Source organism: Neomonachus schauinslandi, chromosome 1, assembly GCF_002201575.2.
Source record: "Neomonachus schauinslandi chromosome 1, ASM220157v2, whole genome shotgun sequence".
NCBI classification, from domain to species: Eukaryota; Metazoa; Chordata; class Mammalia; order Carnivora; family Phocidae; genus Neomonachus; species Neomonachus schauinslandi.
In genome coordinates, this window is record NC_058403.1 from 106,907,882 (window position 1) to 106,929,070 (window position 21,189).

At 44.9% G+C, this 21,189-nt stretch overlaps 1 protein-coding gene across 2 annotated transcripts in view; it reads right to left on the bottom strand.

The window, feature by feature from the left end:
* ARHGEF26 (Rho guanine nucleotide exchange factor 26) overlaps positions 1–21,189 on the bottom strand; it is a 123,825-nt gene that overhangs the window by 7,822 nt on the left and 94,814 nt on the right. The window contains exons 11-13 of one of the 2 annotated variants that reach the window (XM_021685928.1): positions 12,955–13,164; positions 2,173–2,240; positions 568–672 (exon numbers count right to left, since the gene is read on the bottom strand). In XM_021685928.1, coding sequence (XP_021541603.1) covers positions 568–672; positions 2,173–2,240; positions 12,955–13,164 — 383 coding nt within the window. The remainder of the gene's footprint in view (positions 1–567; positions 673–2,172; positions 2,241–12,954; positions 13,165–21,189) is intronic. The other variant, XM_021685929.2, reaches the window with a different exon arrangement.

The following is a 21,189-nucleotide window of genomic DNA, read 5'->3' on the forward strand; positions in this document are numbered from 1 at the left end:
CTCCTGAAGCAACAGGGGTGTGGAGGAACCGGGACCCTGCCTGGCTCCAGGGAGGATGTCAGCGAGCTTCAGAGGCAGCATCCCACCCCAGCTTGTGCGTGACGGATGAGGGAAGGCGAGGAGACACGGGAACAGCAGGAAGGGCCTCAAGAAGGAATGGATGACACAGAGGAGGTGGGACACCAACTGGGGCCCTGAAGGGAGAAGGCTCAAAAGAGCCCGGGAGTTGGGCCAGGCTGGGGGAGGGGATGCTGTGCACAGACAGGGGCATCAGGAAACTGATTTTTTTTTTTAAGTAAAGAAGGAAGAACCTCTGAAGATTAGCACTAAGTCACTGGGGCACTAGGAAGGAAGGGAAACTATTCAAGGTTGTTTTTGAATAATATACCATCTGATTGCATTCTTATTCAAAAACATTAAAAGCAATAGTGTTGACAGAGGAAAGGCAGGTGCATATGAAAAAACCAAAGGGATATGGAGGATGAGCACTAAAAACAAAATGAGGCTCCTCCGTTCTATGGCACCCCGAAGGCTGCACCGGGTGCGCCCCTGAAAACCCCCACTCACCATCGCTGACCCGCTGATAGATGAGAACCACATCCGCCACCTGCAGGGACAGTTCATCTGGCTGCTTGGCAGTGAACGATCTAATGATTTCCACCTGGGTCAGTGCTGCGAGGGACAGGGGGGCACACACTGAGCTCCCGGTAGCAGAGGAGAACAGAACAGGTACAAATCAAATACATTTACTCGGTCTTTCTGTGCAATTCAAGGCCGGCATTGACAGAAACAAGTTAAGCGTCTATCAAGCAGAAACTCTGTTCCAGGAACTGTCTTATTTGGCTAAGAGCTTTAGAACTTTAGAAGCTCAGGATCCAGAGAGGCCTTTTGTGATGCACGAATCCCCTCAAAAACAGCCGTGACAAGCTATACACAATAGAGCAGACAACAGCCATTGTGCATTGGGGAAACTGAGGCCAGACAGATAGGGTAACATCCGCAGTGCACCCATTCTCCCCACTCCCATCCAGGGGGCCTCCCCAGCCCGCTGGCACACGAAAGCTGCCAAAGACGTTCAGAAATAAAAGGAGCTCCAACCGAAAGTTAGACAACATTTTAGAGTTCCCCCAAAATGCTGAATCATAACAAAAGGATTATAACTTCAGTGTCTTGGTACTGACTGATTTGAGTTCCTAATTTGTTTTTTAATAATATAGAACTTGATTCTAGGAAACTTTCAAACCAATCACTTTAGCTTTGGCTCCAAGCTTAAAGCTATGATTTTTGAGTGCTCCAAGATAACCAATTTTGCTGCCCTGGTTCTTCCGATTTGACCTTCCAGCTAGAAATACCCAGAGAAGCCTAACATCAAAGTTAAGGGGCTAATAAGCACAGGACACCACCCTTTACTGCACCATTCCTAATGCCCTAGAAGAATAAAATACATTTTCTTCATATAATCATTTTAATAAATAAGGTCAAAAGGAATGGTAAAGTAATCTTCTTTAAGGTTAAAAAATAACATTTCAGGGCGCCTGGGTGCTCAGTCATTGGGCGTCTGTCTGCCTTCGGCTCAGGTCATGGTCCCAGGGTCCTGGGATCGAGCCCCGCATCGGGCTCCCTGCTCCACTGGAAGCCTGCTTCTCCCTCTCCCACTCCCCCTGCTTGTGTTCCCTCTCTCGCTGTGTCTCTCTCTGTCAAATAAATAAATAAAATCTTTAAAAAAAAAATAACATTTCAGCTGAGATTCACACTGTCCGTATGGAAAAGGCTTAAACATGCAACTCTTGCCCATTAGCAACAGCTGAAAATCTAAGAGCTTTACAGGACAAGCAGGGCTTTCAACACAGTCTGTTTAAGTTAATCCTGACAATAACCCCGTATTGTATATAATGATGCAGCTGACTTACAGATGATTAAACAGGCTCAGGAAGGCTTTGCAATGATTTGCCACGTTTACACGACAAAGAACTGCACCTTGGATTTGAATCCAGAGCCCCTGGCTTCCAAAGCAGGGATCACAGGGTTCTGTGATGCAGGGCGACGGGAATGAACGCTTGGACAAGAAACACACGGAGCAGGGATTGTGGTGGATAACCATTAACAACCTAGCATCCAGCAGGGGGCGTAGCCCCTCCACGGTCCAGTGCCGGCCTCCCTCCAGGTACTTACAGGTTCGGTCCAGAGGTTGCTTCCCGCTGCTGTGTCCCAGGGCGGTTATCCAGCGGGCCCGTTCACTCCTAAACACAGAGGGCAAATCCAACTGAGAGATTCAAGGTGCTGGGACAAAGCATGCAAAGCCGTTCCCAGAAAATGGGCGAGATTCCCTGGAGAGTTAGGGGGCTGGCCTTTTAGAAGAGGGGGGTATGAGTTATTTGAAAAAGATAATCTGGGGAATCTACGCTGAACGCTAGTTATTACTGTTAAAAAGATTGGGAATGAATTTGGCTAATTATTGATTAAATGGAATTTCTCACAGGACAGTTTAACCTTTAATAAAGAGCTGATTACACCAACACATAATCACATAAAGATATTTAGTATACTCAATCTGATTTAACATTTCAAAAAAGCAAATTTCATTTTAAAAAATTCGAGTACATCAGTCTCTCTACATTCTCTCTTCCTCCCCCTACACTCAAACCATTTCAGAAAAGATGAATCTAGACATATTTCAAGTTGTTTAGTTCCTCTTACAGCTGAGATTGCCAAACATGAGCCTTACTGAAATAAACAGAAATTCTTTGAACTTTCTCAGACTGTTCCCAAATGATTAAAAGGACTTAATGAACAGAGCCAAAAAAATTTTTAAGGAAAAACACAACTGAGACTTTTTAAATAATATTAAGCTATAATTACATGAAACAGAATAATTATTTAACTAAAGGATCAGAAGTCTCAGATAAGCATTATCCATATTATCCATAATACAGTTATCCCCAGTTTTTGATTTGGAAAGTCAAGTACCAGAATTGCAATTAATTAAATAAGGCACACACACACACTTTAAAATCTCCTAAGGAGCACTGATTAAACCCATACTACAGGGGCGCCTTCGGCTCGGGTCATGGAGTCCCACATCGGGCTCTCTGCTCAGCAAGGAGTCTGTTTCACCCTCTCCCTCTGCCCTACCCTCACTCGTATTCTCTCTCTCTAATAAATAAAATCTTAAAAATAAATAAATAAATCCATACTACATGGCAGATATAAGCACTTGACATCCATTATTTCATGTCATTCTCCAAAAGCCCATTTAAAGGATGAGAAGGTTGCATGGAGGTCCTGAGGCAAGCTATCCAAACCAAGGTGAGTTTTGACTCTGCACTCTGCCTACTTAGGAAGGGACACCTTTCTGCCCAGTGCTTGAAAAAAATTTTTCTTCTCCTGTAACAGCCTGTACCTAAAGGTGCTTCTCGCTGTTGCCCCATCTTCACCACCCCTCAGGTATCCTTCCATCTGGGCAGAGCAGACTGCTTGCCGGCCTGGGGCATGCCACGCTGTTCCACACCCTTCCCCGCCTGCTCTTCTCGCTCTCAAGTAGGACCTTCCCTCTGTTTCTACCCATTATGCTCGCTCACTCATCAACGAAGAACATACATAAAACACTGCGCTGATCTTAAGGGTATACAGAGGTGTGAGTGGTTTCATAGGTACACCCAACACCTTCCGTCCCTTTCCCGTCAATAACCGCCCACAAAGGGAACCACCACCACCTGTCTTATGCTTTATGAAAATGGAATCCTATGGTATGTCCACTTTTGTTCAGCACGTCCACTCAATTCTGAAAACACAAGCCTCACCTCCTCCAGGTGGCCTCCCTGGATGCGGGAGCCCACACCCCCATCCCCAACCAGTCTGACGGTCCTGCTCCCATGCACCCCTCTGCACAGCACTATCACATTGCTGGCCGGCTGGAAGCCTGTGTTGTCTCCAACACTGCCCGGCACGTAACGGAGGCCTGTAACCATCTGTCAACCTAAGGAACGCACTGCCCCTCATGTCCTCATTCGTCTGTTTCTCCCACTAGGCCATAAACTTCAGGAGCGCAGGACCTGGGTCTTGTTCTAAATAGTTATGGAGCACTTACGCGCCAGCTACGGTGCTTTTTTGTATTTTTCAAGTGCCATCGAATTTAATCTTTACAACAATCTTGGAAATTAAATAGTAACATTATTATTTCCATTGTATCGTTCAGGGAACGAAGCTGAAGTTTGGAGGGTTAAGGAGCTGCTCCCGGTGGCAGGGCTAAGTGGTGGAGTCAGCAGATAAGCCAGGTAGTCTGCGGCCTAAAAGGCGGTGCTCCCTAGCAGGTGCTCACAAAATAATGAGGGAAGTCAGGGAGGGCGGAAACCGCAGTGTGCTGAAAGACAGACTTACTTCGGAAACCGAGGCTGGGCCCCAGGCACGCGGGAGTGTCAAGGAGTAAGTCGTGTGCACAACTGACGTACACACGGATGGTACTGCCTGCTTTTAAAAACTCGACTACAGGACACAAGGGCTGTAGGGCGGTTTTATAAGGAGCGAGTACTTTATACAAAGCACAGCCTCCTTTAAATGATCCTAAGCAAACACTTAAATCTTTGATATCATCTCTTCATCGGATAAGATCTATTTTTTTCTCGGGCTCACGTGGAATTTCCAAAGCACGAAGGCAGCTGAACACTAAGTAAGACCTGACAGATGGAAGAACCGCTCTGCAAGAGAAACCCACGAGGCCCGTGTGCGCCCCCATGCGCCACAGCCAACCACGGCGGACTCCTCCTCGCCTCCCCGCGCATCTCCGCGTGGCCCTCACTGCCATCCGCCGCCCTTCGCGTCACTTCTCAGGCACAGCCCGCCTCTGGCATCCGGTGGCCCGTTTCAGGGACGGCCTGGCCTGCAGCCAGTTTCCAGAAGTCCAGATGAAACCTCTCACCCCCGACGCACGCACGCTGCCTGGATGCTAATGGCATCCCTTAGACACGGCGGCCCCTCACGGAGCCTCAAGAGGACAGAACAAGACACTCCTTGTTGCCCTCACTGAAAGGAGCCGCTTCTTGAAATGGCTTCAGTTGAGCCGGTCCCCCGCCCCCGTCAAAACCGCACAACTCCACTCACATGCCGTCAAAACCGCACAACTCCACCTACCACCACCCCCGGGGGGCCTCCGAGAGCCCTGCCAAGGAGCTCCTTCCCACTATGAAGCAGAAAGCACTGCATCCATCCCCGAAGCAGGGAGGAGACTCCCTCAACAGAAGAGGGAATTCTAAGAACAAGAAAAACCCGGGCATAGACATACCCGTTAATAAACTGCGCTAGCAAGTGCGGGACTCCCTCGAAGACAGCGCTTTTCTCCGGGGACAGCAGGAAACAATCGACGTGAATTCACAGTCCGCCCCACCCCAGTTCATAGCTTTTCCCTTTGCCCAAATAAAGCGAGAGAATGAGGAACAGTGCCGCTTCCGTGGACCACCATCCACCGAGCACCCCCTGCCTCTGCACGAGCCCTGTGTTAGGACGGGGTTGCAAAGTGAATAAAACAGGGTCTCTTGCTCTCTGCAACCTCCAGCGTGAAGGAGCAGAGAGGGAAGAAAACAAACACAAAATCCAACACAGCATGCAACGGGCTACCTGCGGTAGAACATTCTACTTAAAACACCTGGCACCCGGGGAGAGACAGAAAGGACTGAGACATTTAACATAAGTATCTGCACGTGAGCCCTCTCCTGAGCCCCCCCACGTTCTCGACGCACGACATAAAATTACGCACCCCCAGTTCCCTCCTCAGGAGTCAACTGCCGTCGCACCAGGGCTTGCCTCTTATGCAATTAAGCACAGTAGGCTTAAACTTAATTGCACAAAAAAGACACAAAGCTGGACTTCTCACTGAATACCAGGCATCTGCTAGAAAAGAAATGCGTACTGAGAGGGCGGAGAGTGGGCTCTGAAACGAAGATGCAGGGCCACAGACAGACTGGATACTGAAGAGCCTGGGGAGCATCCATGGAGGACTTCACCACCGAAGCGGTCTTCCTGAGCTTTCAACAGGAGCCAGCAGACGGCGGCTCTCTTTTTTTTATTTTCCCAAGATTTTATTTATTTATTTGAGAGAGAGCGAAAGCGATCACAGAGGGAGAGGGATGACAAAGGAAGAGGGTGAAGGGAGAAGCAGACTTGCTGCTGGGCAGGGAGCCCGATGAGGGACTCTATCCCAGGACCCCGGGATCATGACCTGAGCCGAAGGCAGACGCCCAACGACTGAGCCACCCAGGTGCCCCAGATGGTGGCTCTCTAACCTCCCTTGCAGCTCCCTTCCAGTGGCAGCCGGCCAACTACCTTCTGTGTTCCTTCCCACAGTCTACAAATTTACCTACGGTTCCTTTTTGAAACTCCTGTACCCATGGCCTTTGGGCAAAAGTCCTTCGAGCCTCTGTGAAGCCTGGGATTGTGAGCATGGTGGTGATTTTGGTTCGTTCCCTCACACATTCAGTTCAACCAGATGAGCTGAATGAACAGATCCATGAAAGAAAACCCAAAGGGTGAAAATGATGCTATGCAACAATATTTAACAAAGCTGGACACACACTCAACTCACCGAATTTAAAAAAAAAAATCGAACCAAAGCAAAATAATTCCCGAGGCCCATGACAAGAGTTCTAAGATTAAGATTTTATGACGTGTTGCATAATTAAAGCGACCATTTCTTGTGTGTCATATCAAATAGCTGACAAGACAGAGTCTGGCCTGGAATCTTGGAGTAACCGAAAGTGGGTCAATTCCCTTTTTCTTTGATGATAAAACACCCACACCATCTCCTGCCCTCCTGTTTCATCGGAGTTGGTGATGAGCATCACAAAAGACCAAGTACCCTGACGGGCACTATACGATGTAAGAGATCATGCTTGGATGTGGATTCCAGATGCATCAAAGGGGACTACTACAGCCTATAATAAACACATTTCTTTTCCATATAAATTACCCTCGCTTGTGGATTTTTGCTAGAGGATGAAGGATAACAGTATGTCAGACATACGATTTACAATTTTATTCCATCCCATTTACTTCCTGTTGTTAATTAAATCATTAACAGAAGCAAGAAGGCCACAAAAGACTCCCTGCAAACAATGCCCCTTTATCAGGAGGCCCAGGAACTGGTTGTCTGGACGGCTGACAAGGACCAACCACATCCATAAGGCTTCTAGTTCTTTCAGTGAGGGAGAAATTGTGTGAACGATCTCAATTTTGATTATGGTTTGAGGTGATTATATGCCATAGCTAAACATAAAGGGTAAAGAAAATGTGCGTTCATCCCTGTACACGTCCGGATGTCTCCCCACCCGCACACGCCGGGCCCAAACGCCACGCAAATTCCACCGCAGAACCCAGGAAGCCGGGCCCCCCACGCCCGTATCAGCGGCAGCTGCCCCTGCTTCGTCTTCATGAAGGCAGACAAAGGGGGCTCTCGGGCTCCCACATTCCTCTGGAAAGGCCCAGAGGGAGAAGAATGACAGGGGTAAAACATTCATCCTCTGTCCTTTTATAGAGGATACGCCTTGGTATTTTTCACAGACTGCTGTCTCGTGAACAACGTGACTTAAGATCTTTCACAGGCACACAGAGAGAGCACAGTATACGTGGCTTAGATGTACATCCGACAGAAATGTTAACCACAATAGCAAATGTGGAAAAACAAGTGGAATTTAGAGAAAACTGGCTCGGGCAGCACAAAAGGGACAGTGAATATCCGGACAGAGAGCGACAGGGAAGCAGGATTTTCCTCCACGTGGCCACTATTCTACCTTGCCTGAGATGTAGGAGAGCTCACTACATTCACCGTGGGTCAATTCCAGAAATATGTACTGGGAACCTGCTATGTCCAAAGTGAGAAAAACACACAGCTGAGCGTAGGGATTAGTCATAAAACCATGCAAAACTGAGAGAAGGGGAATGGTTAGGAGGACACTACAGGGTGGCTCAAAAGGTAAGTGACACAGAGGCTCCTGGGTGGCTCAGGTGGTTACGCGTCTGACTCGATCTCGGCTCAGGTCATGATCTCAGGGTGGTGGGATCGAGCCTCGTGTCAGGCTCCACGCTCATCAGGGAGTCTGCCGGAGAGTCTCTCTCTCCCTCTCCTTCCACCCCTCCCCCTGCTAGCCTGCTCACTCTCTCCCTCATATAAATAAATCAATCTTTAAAAAAAAAGGTAAGTGATACATGGGTTGTCCTCGGAAGGAGGTGGTGGCACGGAAACGAGGAGAGATGCAATGGACTTTTTGTACAAAAAGAACTGGCAGATGATAGATTTGTTCCGACCGGGAGCATCACAAATGACACCAAGTGGAGCCAGTGGTACCTACCAGTTACAGAAATGTGCATTTAGGGAAAGCACTGGGTAGCTGATGGTTCGGGAAAGCGAAGAGAAATGGTTAGAAATAGAAGGAAAGCTCCCCCCTCTTGTGCGTGCTCTCTCTCTCAAATAAATAAATAAAATATTTTTTTAAAAAAGAGATGGAAGGAAAGCTAAGAGAACAAAGATAACAGGTTAAGAGAATTTCAAAAAGGGGGTCACGGTGAGAGAGCTGAACGGACAACAAAACGAAATGAGATGAAAGGTAAGGAAAGGATGACTGCCAGATGGGGTAACCAGGAAGCCGCTGCTAATCTTTCAACCGAGCAGCCTTGTCAGGGCAGCGGAGGAAGAAGCCACACTGAAGACCGAGGAGGAGCAACTTAACATATGGTGTTAGCTGCTCAAGCCTAAAATCCAAAGCACCATCCATTCCTCTCTTTCACGCGTGGCCACGCCAACTCATCCAACCCGTAAGTCCATCGCGTTGTCTCTGCCTCCAAAATAGCACATTTCTATCTCCTCTCTCAGAGCACGGCCCAGGCTGCACTCAGGACTCCCCGTGACTACTGCAACAGGACCCTGTTTGCTCTCCCTGCTGAAACTTCTGCCTTCATCCCAGTCTTCCCGGGAACTCCCTGCTATAGCTTACGAAGCTCTAGATGGTGGCTTCTCAAAATATGTGTGGTGAAGAACCAGTCCTCACCCCCCAGCCCCCCACCCCATCCATTGTGGACCAAGTGTTCTTAGAAATACAACGAAAGTGAGTTACTATTAATCACATGCTTTGATGCTGCCGACATGTCAAAATGCTGTAAGTTCTCAACTGCTTCCCCTGGGCCCAGGCGGAGATGGCATGAAGACTGACAGCCCACACACCGCACTGGAACTGCTCTGCTCTGAAATGCTCCAGCCTCCGCTGGCCTCTTGACCGCCCACTCTCTCTCTGCTGCATTCTGATCTAGCCATCTTCATCATGTTCAAGCCAAGTTTGACAACATCAGACTTGTTTCCCTAGAAGTTCTGCACCTGCTGTTGCCTTCGCCTGGAACATTCTGGCGCTGCGTTTTCCCATGGGTTGACTGCTTGTTGCTCAGGGTTCGGTCCAAATGTCACCTCAGAGGAGTCTTCCTGCACCATCTATTCAGGATTTTATTATAAAATATTTCAAACAATGGGATGCCCTAAATTAACCAGCTGGGTTTCCACAAATTTTTTTTTTTTCCCCTTTTGAGAGTCTATGAACTGAAGAAAACAACCCACGTTTTAGTAGTTTTTCACATTTCATAGCAACTGGCTTCCTGGAGTTTTCCTTCCAGATAGATGTACAACAGGGCCAAATGGCAAGGGAGGAGTGAGCAGTCTTCTGAATGGCGGCTTAGTAAGATGATTAAAACTTGTTACCAGGAAGGACACTAGCTTCAGGAGGGTCAGAGTCTGGTCCTGGCTTTGGCAATAACTCACTTCCTGTGTGACTTTAAGCAAATCACGTCACCTTTGTCTCATTTTACGTCTGGGAGAAAAAACGAGGCAAGTAGAGCACAGACTAATAATTAGGGTCATCACAGATTTTGCTGCCTAAGCAAGACACTTTTGAGAGTCAAAGAGGGTGCTATTCTTAATTCTGCCAGAACCAAAGACGTAACGCTGATCCTGGGGAAACCAAGACGGGAAACCAGGATGTCACCTTACTTCGGCTCACAAGTGTATCCTTCTCTAGGAACATCTATGGGTGTTCACCTTCCTCATGTTCTATGGCTGACTCCATCTGGCGCATCCCAGGTGCTCCTTAAATGCTCACCCCATTTCCTTTTTGGGGAGCTTTTCTGAATTCTTTATGTAATCAAAGCTATTGAGCTGTTCTACCATTTCACCACCTTATAATGACTGAACTGTCCTCATGTCAAACAGCAATACCCCTCCTACTGACAACAGTTTTTCCAAGAAGGTAAAAATTTAGGTATGAACCTCCTCCTTTTTCAAACCAAAGAATAAGTAGCCAAAAGACCTATGTGACTAAAGTTCTGCCATGTTATTAAAAGGCCAGAATGGGGTGAAAACCTTGTTTGCCCAACCAGTTTGCTAACAGACCATCGCAACCACATATAACATAAAAGAGAGGAAAACTTAAAACACACACATTCACCTATATATTTTGCAAATCTTAGAAGCAAAGACAACAGTCTACCTAGACCAAAACTCTGATTGCCTGCCCAAAACCAGGTAAGCCCAGGGCTGACCTGCACTTACCCAAACATGGCATATAACAATTTGCTAGGCTTTTAAACAGTCAGTTGTTTTTTCCTAAGGAAAGCACATCTTGGCTATAATAGATCTTCTTTCAGCACCAGTGCGATTCTATGCCTTAGGTGCTTAAAAGGGTCCATTTATTTACTTTTCAACTGTAACGGAGCTGGTGTTGGATGGGAGGGCAGTGGGGGAGTGAGTCCTGTACACAAGAAGACCTCTGCCCCTTACGGAATGTTCTTTTGCCATTCATTAAAGAACTATAAATCTGAGTCAGACCCATGGCTCATACCATTTATGGGTGACACAACTCAATATTCTGAGAACATTTCTGATTGAGGAAACGAATATCCATTCAGCCCATGGCAAGATCAAAAGGAAAGGCAGTGAACAAATGCTACAGAACATCCCAGGAAAGGATCTAGCCTTGGTATACAAAGAACTGGACATGTTCGTTTACTTCCTATTCTCCGGGAACAATCTCAGGAACAAGTGGTGGAGGTTACATAAATTACAAAAGAGACAGGAAAAGCTCTGCTGAGATGTTGGCAGGACCTGAATAAAGAACAAACAATCCTTATAAACAGAGAGAAAAGGAAAACACAAAGCAAAACCAGTAACACTTTCACCATTACGAACAAAAACTGATGAGTGAAAATCTGTTTCGGAGATTTCTCTAGAATGTCTGCACAAGCACTCATCCCCAAAGCCTTTAAGACTTTTTCATCCTTCAAGTCATATAAGGGGGCGCCTGGGTGGCTCAGTCGGTTCAGCGTCCGACTCTTGATCTCCGCTCAGGTTTTGATCTCGGGGTCCTGAGTTCAAGCCCTACATTGGACTCCATGCTGGGCATGCAGCCTACTTTAAAAAAAAAAAAGGTCATATAAGATCCAAAGCTCAGACATGAAATTCTCTTTTTAAGAGAAGCTTCCCCAAACAGAGGAAGGCTAGATCTGCCTTCACTGGCTGAGGGGTTTAATCACTTTCAGAGTTGAAGAAATGCCTTCCTGAGTCAGGGTCTTGGATATGTCTCCTGCAGGTCACCTGCACAGACCAGCTAGTACCACACCCACCCAGAGGAGCAAACACAGAGGAGCATGCCTGGAATGTGGCTGGGCTCTTTAGCAATTTCATGGAAGAGCTCTGGGACCTTAGAAAAAGGCATTTCTTTGTTTTATAAACAAACACATAGGATGAAGCTCCTTTTCTTATTCCCTCTGCTAACTCTCAAAGTTCATTTGGAATACTCCACTTCGGCTATTTTCAAATCTCAAATGGATTTTACATCAACCTGTCCCTCTTGGTCTTCTTTAAGAGCCTTTGAGAAGTTACTTCTTATGCCAAAAGATAGGAAATGATCATTTAAAATGTTTTATGTGGACACTTGATCATTTTAATCTTTTTCTGATGTCTCTCTTTAATGACCCAGGAAGCACTGTTAAAATACTCTTAAGAAGGAGAGATACCTCCCTGGGTTTACTTTCGCTAAGCTTTTGCTACAGTCTTAGGGCTGTTATTTACCAGCTGCCGGTCCATTTTAATCGCACCACGTGGGATCCCTGGCAGACTCCAGTGGAAGGGATGTGGAGGATCCCTGAGGACAAAGACTGAGGGGTTTCCCCTCTTCCTCTCCTGCTCCGCCCAACAGAACACCTGCCTGTGATGACTGTCTCAAGAGGACGCTTCCAGTTTCTGAACAAATAAATAGGTCAACGACCTCTAAATGGACCAAATCACGGGGGGTAGACTCGGAGGTGAAGCCCCCTTGTCTTCATCCACTGTGAGGCTGGCTGGCCCCTTAGCCATCGGGGCTCCAGCAGCCACAAACAGCAGGGCTGTTTATTTAATTTAGCCTCTGCATCAACTCTGACGGGAAAGTAGATTCGTGAATGTTTCCCCAAACTGAGTATGTCTTTGGATAGAAATCATCAGGCTTTTTGCTATCTCATTGATGGTAGGTGATTGCAAAATGGCCTCAGCTCCCTCATCTAGGAAAACTTATGGCCTAGACTCAAACTACCAGGTGTCACCTACCCAGGGCTCATGGGTCATATCTTTATCAATGATTAAAATAAAGAGATTTTGAAACCATTCTCTAAATATAAAAGCACACCACCTAAAGCACAATGCATCCATTAGGAGTCATGAAAATGAAAATAATAATGTGCATCTCTCGAGACGTTGAGGGGATCACAGTGAAAAGATGAGCTTGAGCGAAGCACCTAGACCCAGTGCTTGGTGCATAGGAGGTCCTCAGCAAAAAATACAGTGTTTATTCTGTGTTCTACTGTTCACTGTTTTTAGGGAGTCTTAGATCAGGGCAATGACGTAGGGAAGACTGGGAGCAGACATTCTGAAACCCCGTCCCCGCACACACTTACTGCGTCTCAGCCCCGAGCAGCATCTCCACTTTCTCACTCGCGTGGTTACTGAGGACCGTCAGAGTAAAGAGGTGGCTGGCAGAGCTCTGTCTTGAATAAAGCATTGTGGCACTGTTCTTCCCTGGAGAAGAATTAAGCTCTTCGTTGTCACAAGATTCCACCAATAGCTGATCTCTTAAGGAATAATCATTGACGTTGTAACTTTCTTCACTAAAAGGAAAAGGGAAAAGAACATGTCAACAATTCAGTGGCTAGGACTGTGACACTGTCAGTTTTCCCGTCACCTTTGGGGAGAAGGTGATGGGGAGGAAGGAAGGAAAGGGAGAGGATGATTTATTTTAAAACATGAGCTGGAATCTGAATTACATATATACTGATTATGAATCAATATACACTTCCCAAATTAGACCCGTTAATGGCTATTTCTCTGTAATATGCTAAATTGTATCTCAGGTTTAAAAGCAGTATTAAACATAACTGTAAACGCTCTAGCTTTCATCTTACATTATCCTGGAACTGTTATCACAAGTGAGACACACATACATAGTGGTAATGCTCAGATGGGTACGCTTCCCCAGTCTTCCCTCTGTCCACAGAATAAAGAGGGAGTCCCAAACCTACCCTGGCTCTGGGTAACAAGGGCTCACTCCCAGCCTCCAAACCACTAGGCACAGGACAGAAGAAGAGCCTCAGAGGTCTGCCTGAGCCGTCCTTCTCTCCCAACACACACAGCGTCACCACCTGCTTCAGAAACCACCAGCACTGATTTCTCTATCCCCACTTCTGCCCCAGATCCCCAGTATTCCTCATTCCCCTGACTCTCATCCCCGTAGCACTGTGAACACGCCTAATCTGGCTCTACCCTCTGAGCTCCTCAGCTGGTCTCTGAACCCCTTCTACTGGGTCCTCCGGAAATAGGCCTCATGTAGGGAATCCGGCAAGATCTTATAAATCCTCAGCCTTGTCCCTGAACCCTCCTTTTACCTTCTTGCCTTAACAGAAATTTGGCTCTCCCTAGAAAATGTGGCCTCCCCGAAGGCTCTCTGCCGCCTTGCTTCTCGTTGCTGCTGCTAGAAAATGATCACTTCCACCTCCTAAAAAGTCTTTAGCTTTGAAGCTCATGCTGTCCAGCTCTATGTCATAATCAAAGTCAGGGACAGACTCCTGGACGCGTTAGGAGTCATCTGCCCTTACGAGTTTAGTTGCTGGCTCACGGTTTCTCCCCAACACGACTTTCCTGAATTTCCATGGAGGGGAGCCTTCCATTACCCTGGCTTCTCAGTTCCTTGACTTCCCCTTCCTCAACCATCTTATTCTCTCTCCTTCAGCTACCCCAACCATCGTCAGACCCTAGACCTTGTCATTGCCATCAACTGTAACCTCTCTGTAATCCCAATGTCAGTCACCCTCTCCAACCACCTATCTCTCCAACTCCCTTCTTCTTCTAATCCTCAACCCCAATGATTCTTTAGCCCACCGACTCTACCACCTTTCCCCTGTCCTTAAACCCTTCGTGTCCTCTCGTTCATGCTTATTAAATGACCCAGCTTGGGTTTCTTGGTATGTAGTTTTAATCACTCCGTGCATACATGCTCATCTCCTTGGCAAATCCCAACCCTGGTTAGATCCGGCTCTCCCTCTACTCTGCCTGCATCTATAACCCTTGCAGCTGAACATGGAAGAGCTCAAGAAAGAACTGCTGAATAAATGGATGATTATGCAATATATTCTAGGAACAAAATGGGCTATTTACCTAATTTAAAAATAAATGCAAATGTATGAACTCAGAGAAACTAAGAGAAAAGGAAACTCCTTGTGCCCAGTCAACTATACTAGGAATTTCAGGATAGGCCATTTTGCTTAAGATTTCTTAGAATTTCTTTCATTCAGTGGTGGACACATCTACCTATCAACCACTTCCTTGTAACTCTCCTTGGACAACTTTATAAAATCTTTTCCAAAATTTCATTTGATAGATACCCCCCTCAAAAAACAGCAAACACAATTATCTATAAAAGCAAAATACTTCCTTCTGATCAGGTCTAACTTGTTGCTAAGGCAATAATCTGTATTAACTGAAAGTTCACATGGCAAGATCATTTCCAAAACTCTCCTGAAACTGCCTACAGACCAAGACAGCCATAGTCAGGATATATAAAATATTTCTCACATCAAAATAAGGTTTATCAAAGTTCACACAACTTTTATAAAAAGAGAAAACAGGGTAATACACGGATAATACACTTTACAAATAAGGTTATATATATATATATAATATATATATATATTTAATTTATATGAGGATGAGAGAGAAAGCAGGAGGTGAGGGGCAGAGGGAAAATCTCAGGCAGACTCTCCGCTGAGCACAGGGTCCGACGTGGACTTAATCCCACGACCCCGAGATCATGATCTGAGCTGAAATCAGGAGTTGGCTGCTTAATCGACTGAGCCACCCAGGCTCTCCAGGTTGTATTTTTTAAAGGCCAGATTTACCAGAAACAAAGCAGTCAACTTTTGGCAGAGCAGGAAAAGTTTATATTGTTGTCTAGATATCTTAAACATCGATTTAACAGCTCAGGACTCAGGATAAACACCAAACCACAAAACACAAAAGCAAAAAACCAAAAGCAAAACCTCGACAACATCAAAAACAAGAGAAGGAACAAGATGAATGAGGGCTTCTTTGTTACCATGCTCCTTCTGTTCCTCTGAATCTTTTGGTCCAACTCACAAGTTAAACAAGATGACCTGTCAGTCAAAGACACCCATTTCCAGTTAAAAATAATTCTGTTTGCTCAAACAGAGAAATCCAAGCATCCTAACGTAGTGTACATGGGTATTTAGGCAGTGCCCTAACCAATGACATTGCACACGTATTCTTCATAGTTCCAAAGAAATAAAAGGCAAAGGAATGTTTATGCCATAAAGCCATCATTCAAGATGACTCAAGTTCCAGCATAACATGGTTCTACCTATTTGGTAGTCCCCACTAGAATCCAAGACCAAGAGGCCACAGGAAGGCTACGTGAACTAGCATGAATAAACTAGTTCAGTCTTTCTTTTCCTCTTGACTTTCTGAGTTCCTCTTTTCCCCAGTGTTTGGAAAACAATATCCGCCAGTGTGTTTCATTAATGCTCTGAATCTTTGTCTCCTGGGGGCAATTAAGGCCAGAAAAAGAGTGTTTTGTTTTTTTTTTCCATTGTTCTCTTAAGCAATGACAACCACAACACCATTAAGAGCTGGGGTGACTGTGGGTGACCCCATTTCTGCCTGTTGTCCTCTCAAATGTCCAGTGGGGAAGACGAACTGTAGCCACTTTATTTATAGCTCTGTGAGTTCACCTCAAGGTATCCGCTTCTATGCATCTGCACATCTGTGTCATTGACTATGGCCAAACAGGGAACTTGTCCCACTGTTTGGATTTCTGCATCCAAAACAGGACACAGGAAACATGTCTTTGTTGTTGTTTGTTTGTTTGTTTAACTGATTCAATAACAATCATCCAATACCATTATTTCATCTAGACCTGCAAACTTGTTCATTACACAATAATGTTTACAACTTCTTCACTTCTCTTTAAATAAACACCTTAATTTCATTTAACGGTAGTGAAATAAATTGATTATTTATCCTCACCCTCTACTGTTCAAACCCAACGGGACAAAAATGAAAAAGCAACTCCCTCTTTGCTAGCATGTTCGTCCTCTCCCACACACACACACTCACACACTCACCCTCATAAAGGTTCAAAATAATCCTATTTTCTCCTCTCCGAATCTGCGAAATACTAGATGAAATTCATTCTGCTGATGTCAGGCAGCACCTACTTGCTCATGTTAAAACCAAAGGATAACTCTGGGTTAAAATATGTGCCTCAGCAGAAGGAAGAGGGGAGAATCCACAGCCAGATGCAGCTACTTACAAACTATCCCCCTCCTCTGCTTACTCAGCCACGTCCCATAAGGATAACGCAGCCTCAGCCGGGCTTGGGAAAGAAACCCCTTTCCTGAGGGAAGCTGATGCTAATCAGACTTCCCCGTGTTTGTCTCTAGCATTTAACAAACATATGGTTTACACAGTCTCTGGAACAATTTGGACCATGTAATTAGGAAGTTAAATTGCTCAGAAAAAGGCAAATGGAAAAACCACCTTTCCTTGCATGGAGAAGTTTATACGTAGACTTCCTCTGATTGTCTTATATGTGCTCCAAGTTTGGCAGCTGTGCGTCAAGGCCGTCTGCTTTGTGCAGGCCGTGGGCCCTGTCAGGTGCAGCAATCAAATCTATAGAAGCCTGTTGTTCTGTGGCGTAAACAGTGATGCTGCTGAAACCTACCTAAAGTCCTAGTAACCTCTGCTGAGATTCTTGTCTTTCTTTTTTTTTTTAACTGAGCTCGAGAACTCTCTGTAGAGAACAGGATATGGTGGTAAACACATACCTCAATTATTCTTCCCTGAGGAAGGCATTCTTTCGTTAGGCACTTCAGATAGCGTTTGATCCTACTCTAGGCAACCTCACGGCGTGGGTTAAAACATCATATACCTTACTGCGAATAGCGACTTTCTTAAAAAGATTCTTATGGATCACTTTTAACTTTCTGTCCCATCGATTTCTCTAAAGGTTGAAATTTTTCATAATGGGCAGATATTTATTACTTTTCAATCAGGACAGCATGTTACAACTGCAGACAACATGCACACATTTTTAAAACACCACAACCACATACAACCACGTGCATTAGTGAGTGAGTGCAGGATGTCAGACTCCAGCCTCAGCGCGGGACTTACTCTGGGGAGGAGGAGGAGGAAGATGGGATGGAGACACTGTAGATGTGTCTGCAGTACTACACCAGGCTTTTTTGTTTAAGGAGGAATGATCTGACAGTAACATGCAAAAAGTTAGTATCTGTTCAATCTGGATGATAGGTATCTTAGTGCTTGATAATTTTCTATACGTTTGAAGTACTTTACAAGCCAAGCCTGTAAAGAAAAACTTAAAGAATAATAAATGCATCGTGTGTGTGGATATGTGAGGGTACAGCTGAAGTGACTATTGCACAGTGGAATTTTTTTCACCCTACAAACAACTGGTTATTTGCAGATGACATCATTGTTTGAAAAGATATTACAAAGTGAGAGTGAATTCAACAAAGTGTTTGGGTTAAAAAAAAAAACGCTTTCCTATATATGAATGACACTTGGTTAGAAAATGTAATAGACGAAGTCATCTTATTTATAATAGCCACAAGACCCATACAATATTTAGGATTAAACCTAACAGGTTTCTGCAATATGAAAACAGCCTCCTGGTACTTCAGAAGAAGGCCTGAATGGATAGGAAAGTTTGATACTATAGAGGTATCAATTCTTACTGAATCAAAATCTAATTTTATCACAATCCCAAAGAAGTACACACAGGGTTTTTTGGTATGTGGTGAAGAGGGGGAATAGTCAACTTGATTCTAAACCATACAAAAAATAAACATGTAAGCACAGTCAGAAGGATTATGAAAAAGAATGGAGTGATCCAGCCTTAGGCCATATTAAAAGCATACTGTAAAACTACAGTAATTCCAAGACTGTGTCTGGGGCATGAGCTGACAGATGGATTAGTGAAACGAAACAGTGGGCTCACAAATTGGCCAAAACACATTTGGGAATTTAGGACATAGTATGGGTGACATTTCAAATCTGTGGGGAATGAACAGGTCAGTCACCAAATAATATTGGAACATCGGAAGAAGCATTTGAAAAATAAAGAAGTTTGGATCCCAATCTCATTCAGTAACCAGGATGTTTCCTTGGACCCAAGCTCTGGATACATTAAGAGTCATAAAGAAGAGGTGGTGACAGAGCAGGTCTTTCTCCTGGGCACAGACCCATCAGGGCTTCCCTTGTGACTTGCGGGGGGGGGGTACTTTTAAACATGCAAATACCTTCGGGAGAGTCCACCCTAACCCTCATTAGCAAACATATTACTTTAAGTACATAATAAGGACGACGACCAGGAATGGGAAATAGGCTGGTTGACCAAGATGGAGCCAGACACGGGAAAGGAAAGATGTGATGGGCGAGGTGAGGGGAAGGCTTGGATTGTGAAGGCCGGTCTTCCTTCACGGTGAGTCGTCTCACATTCGACCATGGCGTTGTTCTGGAATTTTCTTTTATGGCCCAAATCCGACAGGTGGAAACCCAACCAGCACCTCCAATTCTTCCTTTCATAAAGAGTTAAATTTAGAAGAAAAGATGCTATCAAGAATTATCCAGGGGGCGCCTGGGTGGCTCAGTCGGTTAAGCGACTGCCTTCGGCTCAGGTCATGATCCTGGAGTCCCGGGATCGAGTCCCGCGTCGGGCTCCCTGCTCAGCAGGGGGTCTGCTTCCCCCGCTACCCTCTTCCCTCTCGTGCTCTCTGTCTCTCATTCTCTCTCTCAGATAAATAAATAAAAAATCTTAAAAAAAAAAAAAAGAATTATCCAAAACAACATGATTTTCTGAATATATCAAAATAGTGATGTTTATTTTTTTACCTGTGCAGTAACGCCCTTTCCAGAGACTTTGTTTAAAACGTGAACTCAGGTTCCCGGTTCTGAAAAACATTTACTTGGCCGGTGCCAAGACAAATGTCTCTTGAGCTAGTAGCTGCCTGCATTTTTTGTTTTTTTCAGACCCTGTCCCTACATGCTGGTGAAACTCATCCCCAAGGCCATCACGGCCCAGCACCCCACCAAATCCAATGACCTGAATTTCAGCACTGTTCTCCTTAACATCTACAAAATTTGATGATGTTGAGCCCCTGTGACATCCTGAAACTCTATCTTCCTCTTCTAATGTCTCTGTGACATTTCTAAGTCATCCTTCTTTTGGGTCACTCTCCAAGATCCTCTCCCAGCCCCTTGCTTTTCCCTGAGGGATTTTTAATGGCTCCGCCATTCTCCCAGTGTGCTGATCCACAGGACCTGAGGAGGTTTTATAAGATCAAAGGAGATTCTTTCTACTTTCCTTCAAGACATGTGTAAGAATTCTTCCTGTGCAGATTTCAATTTCTCTTCCCCTTCTGAAAACATGATTTTTAAATCCCCACATTTGATCTTGTGCTTAACGAGAATAAAGATACTCTAGTTAACATTTCTGGGATAAAGACTATTGGTCTGTATTGAAATTGATTTTGAGTTAAGAGGTTGAAACACTATGTCACACGACAGATGTTGATTTCAATTTTAAAGGTTGGTTTCAGAATAATACAAACAAGTTTTTATTTAAGTGCTGTACAATCTTAAAGTAATGAAGTACAGTATAATACATAGGAGTAGAGACATAATTTAGAATGTCTGGTAAGAATCCCAATTTATCACTTACTCACCGTGATCTTGAGCAAGTTACTGACCCTGTCTGTGTTTTCTCATCTGTAAAATGGGAATAAAAATACCAATCTCCTTGGATTGTTGGGAGGGTTAAGTAAGATAACATATTTATTATTTTGTTGCACGGAAAGCTCTTACAATCATGCCTGGCTCACAACCAGTAAATGTTAGCTGTTATTTTTAATTTTCCTGACAGATCATGCATTCCGATTGCCTGACATTTTGTTAAAGGCTTGATAATTATAGGCACTTTGCAAATGGGCAAGTGGACTAAGCATGACTTAAGCTAAATACCTAGGTCAAGAAAATCATAGTTTGGCAAGCACTCCAACAAAACAAAGCAAGATATTTATCCAGAAACTGATTTCAAACAGACTTACTTGTTCAGTTCCTCAAAATAATTCTGAAGCTAACACACACGCCGCAGGCTTCCTATTTCTTTGTCAACAATATAACAAATAGTTATAAGGACCACATTTGTTGGTAAGATAAGGATCTGATGTGATTCACTGTCACCAAAAAATACAGCTAGTGACCCATCACAGGACTAGAAAGGCCTCCTTCCTCTCATCATCTCCAGATTCTGCAACCCGGGACCGGGACTGCGCGTAGGATGCCCTGAACCCGTGGCCCTTGAAAAGGGGAGATGGGCAAGGCTGAGAGGCTATTAGCACCTTACTGAGGCTTTCTCCCTGGCATAACCAGAACTAAACAAGCTCTGAAGAACAGGTAGGCAGCTTCTTAAGTTGGTAACAGGATTACTACAAATTACTAAGTAAACCTCACATTCAGGTTTCCTTCCACTGACTGCCTTGAATGAAAGGGAAAAATATGCTGAATTCACTTTTTTCAGCCACAAAGTCATACTGTCTCCT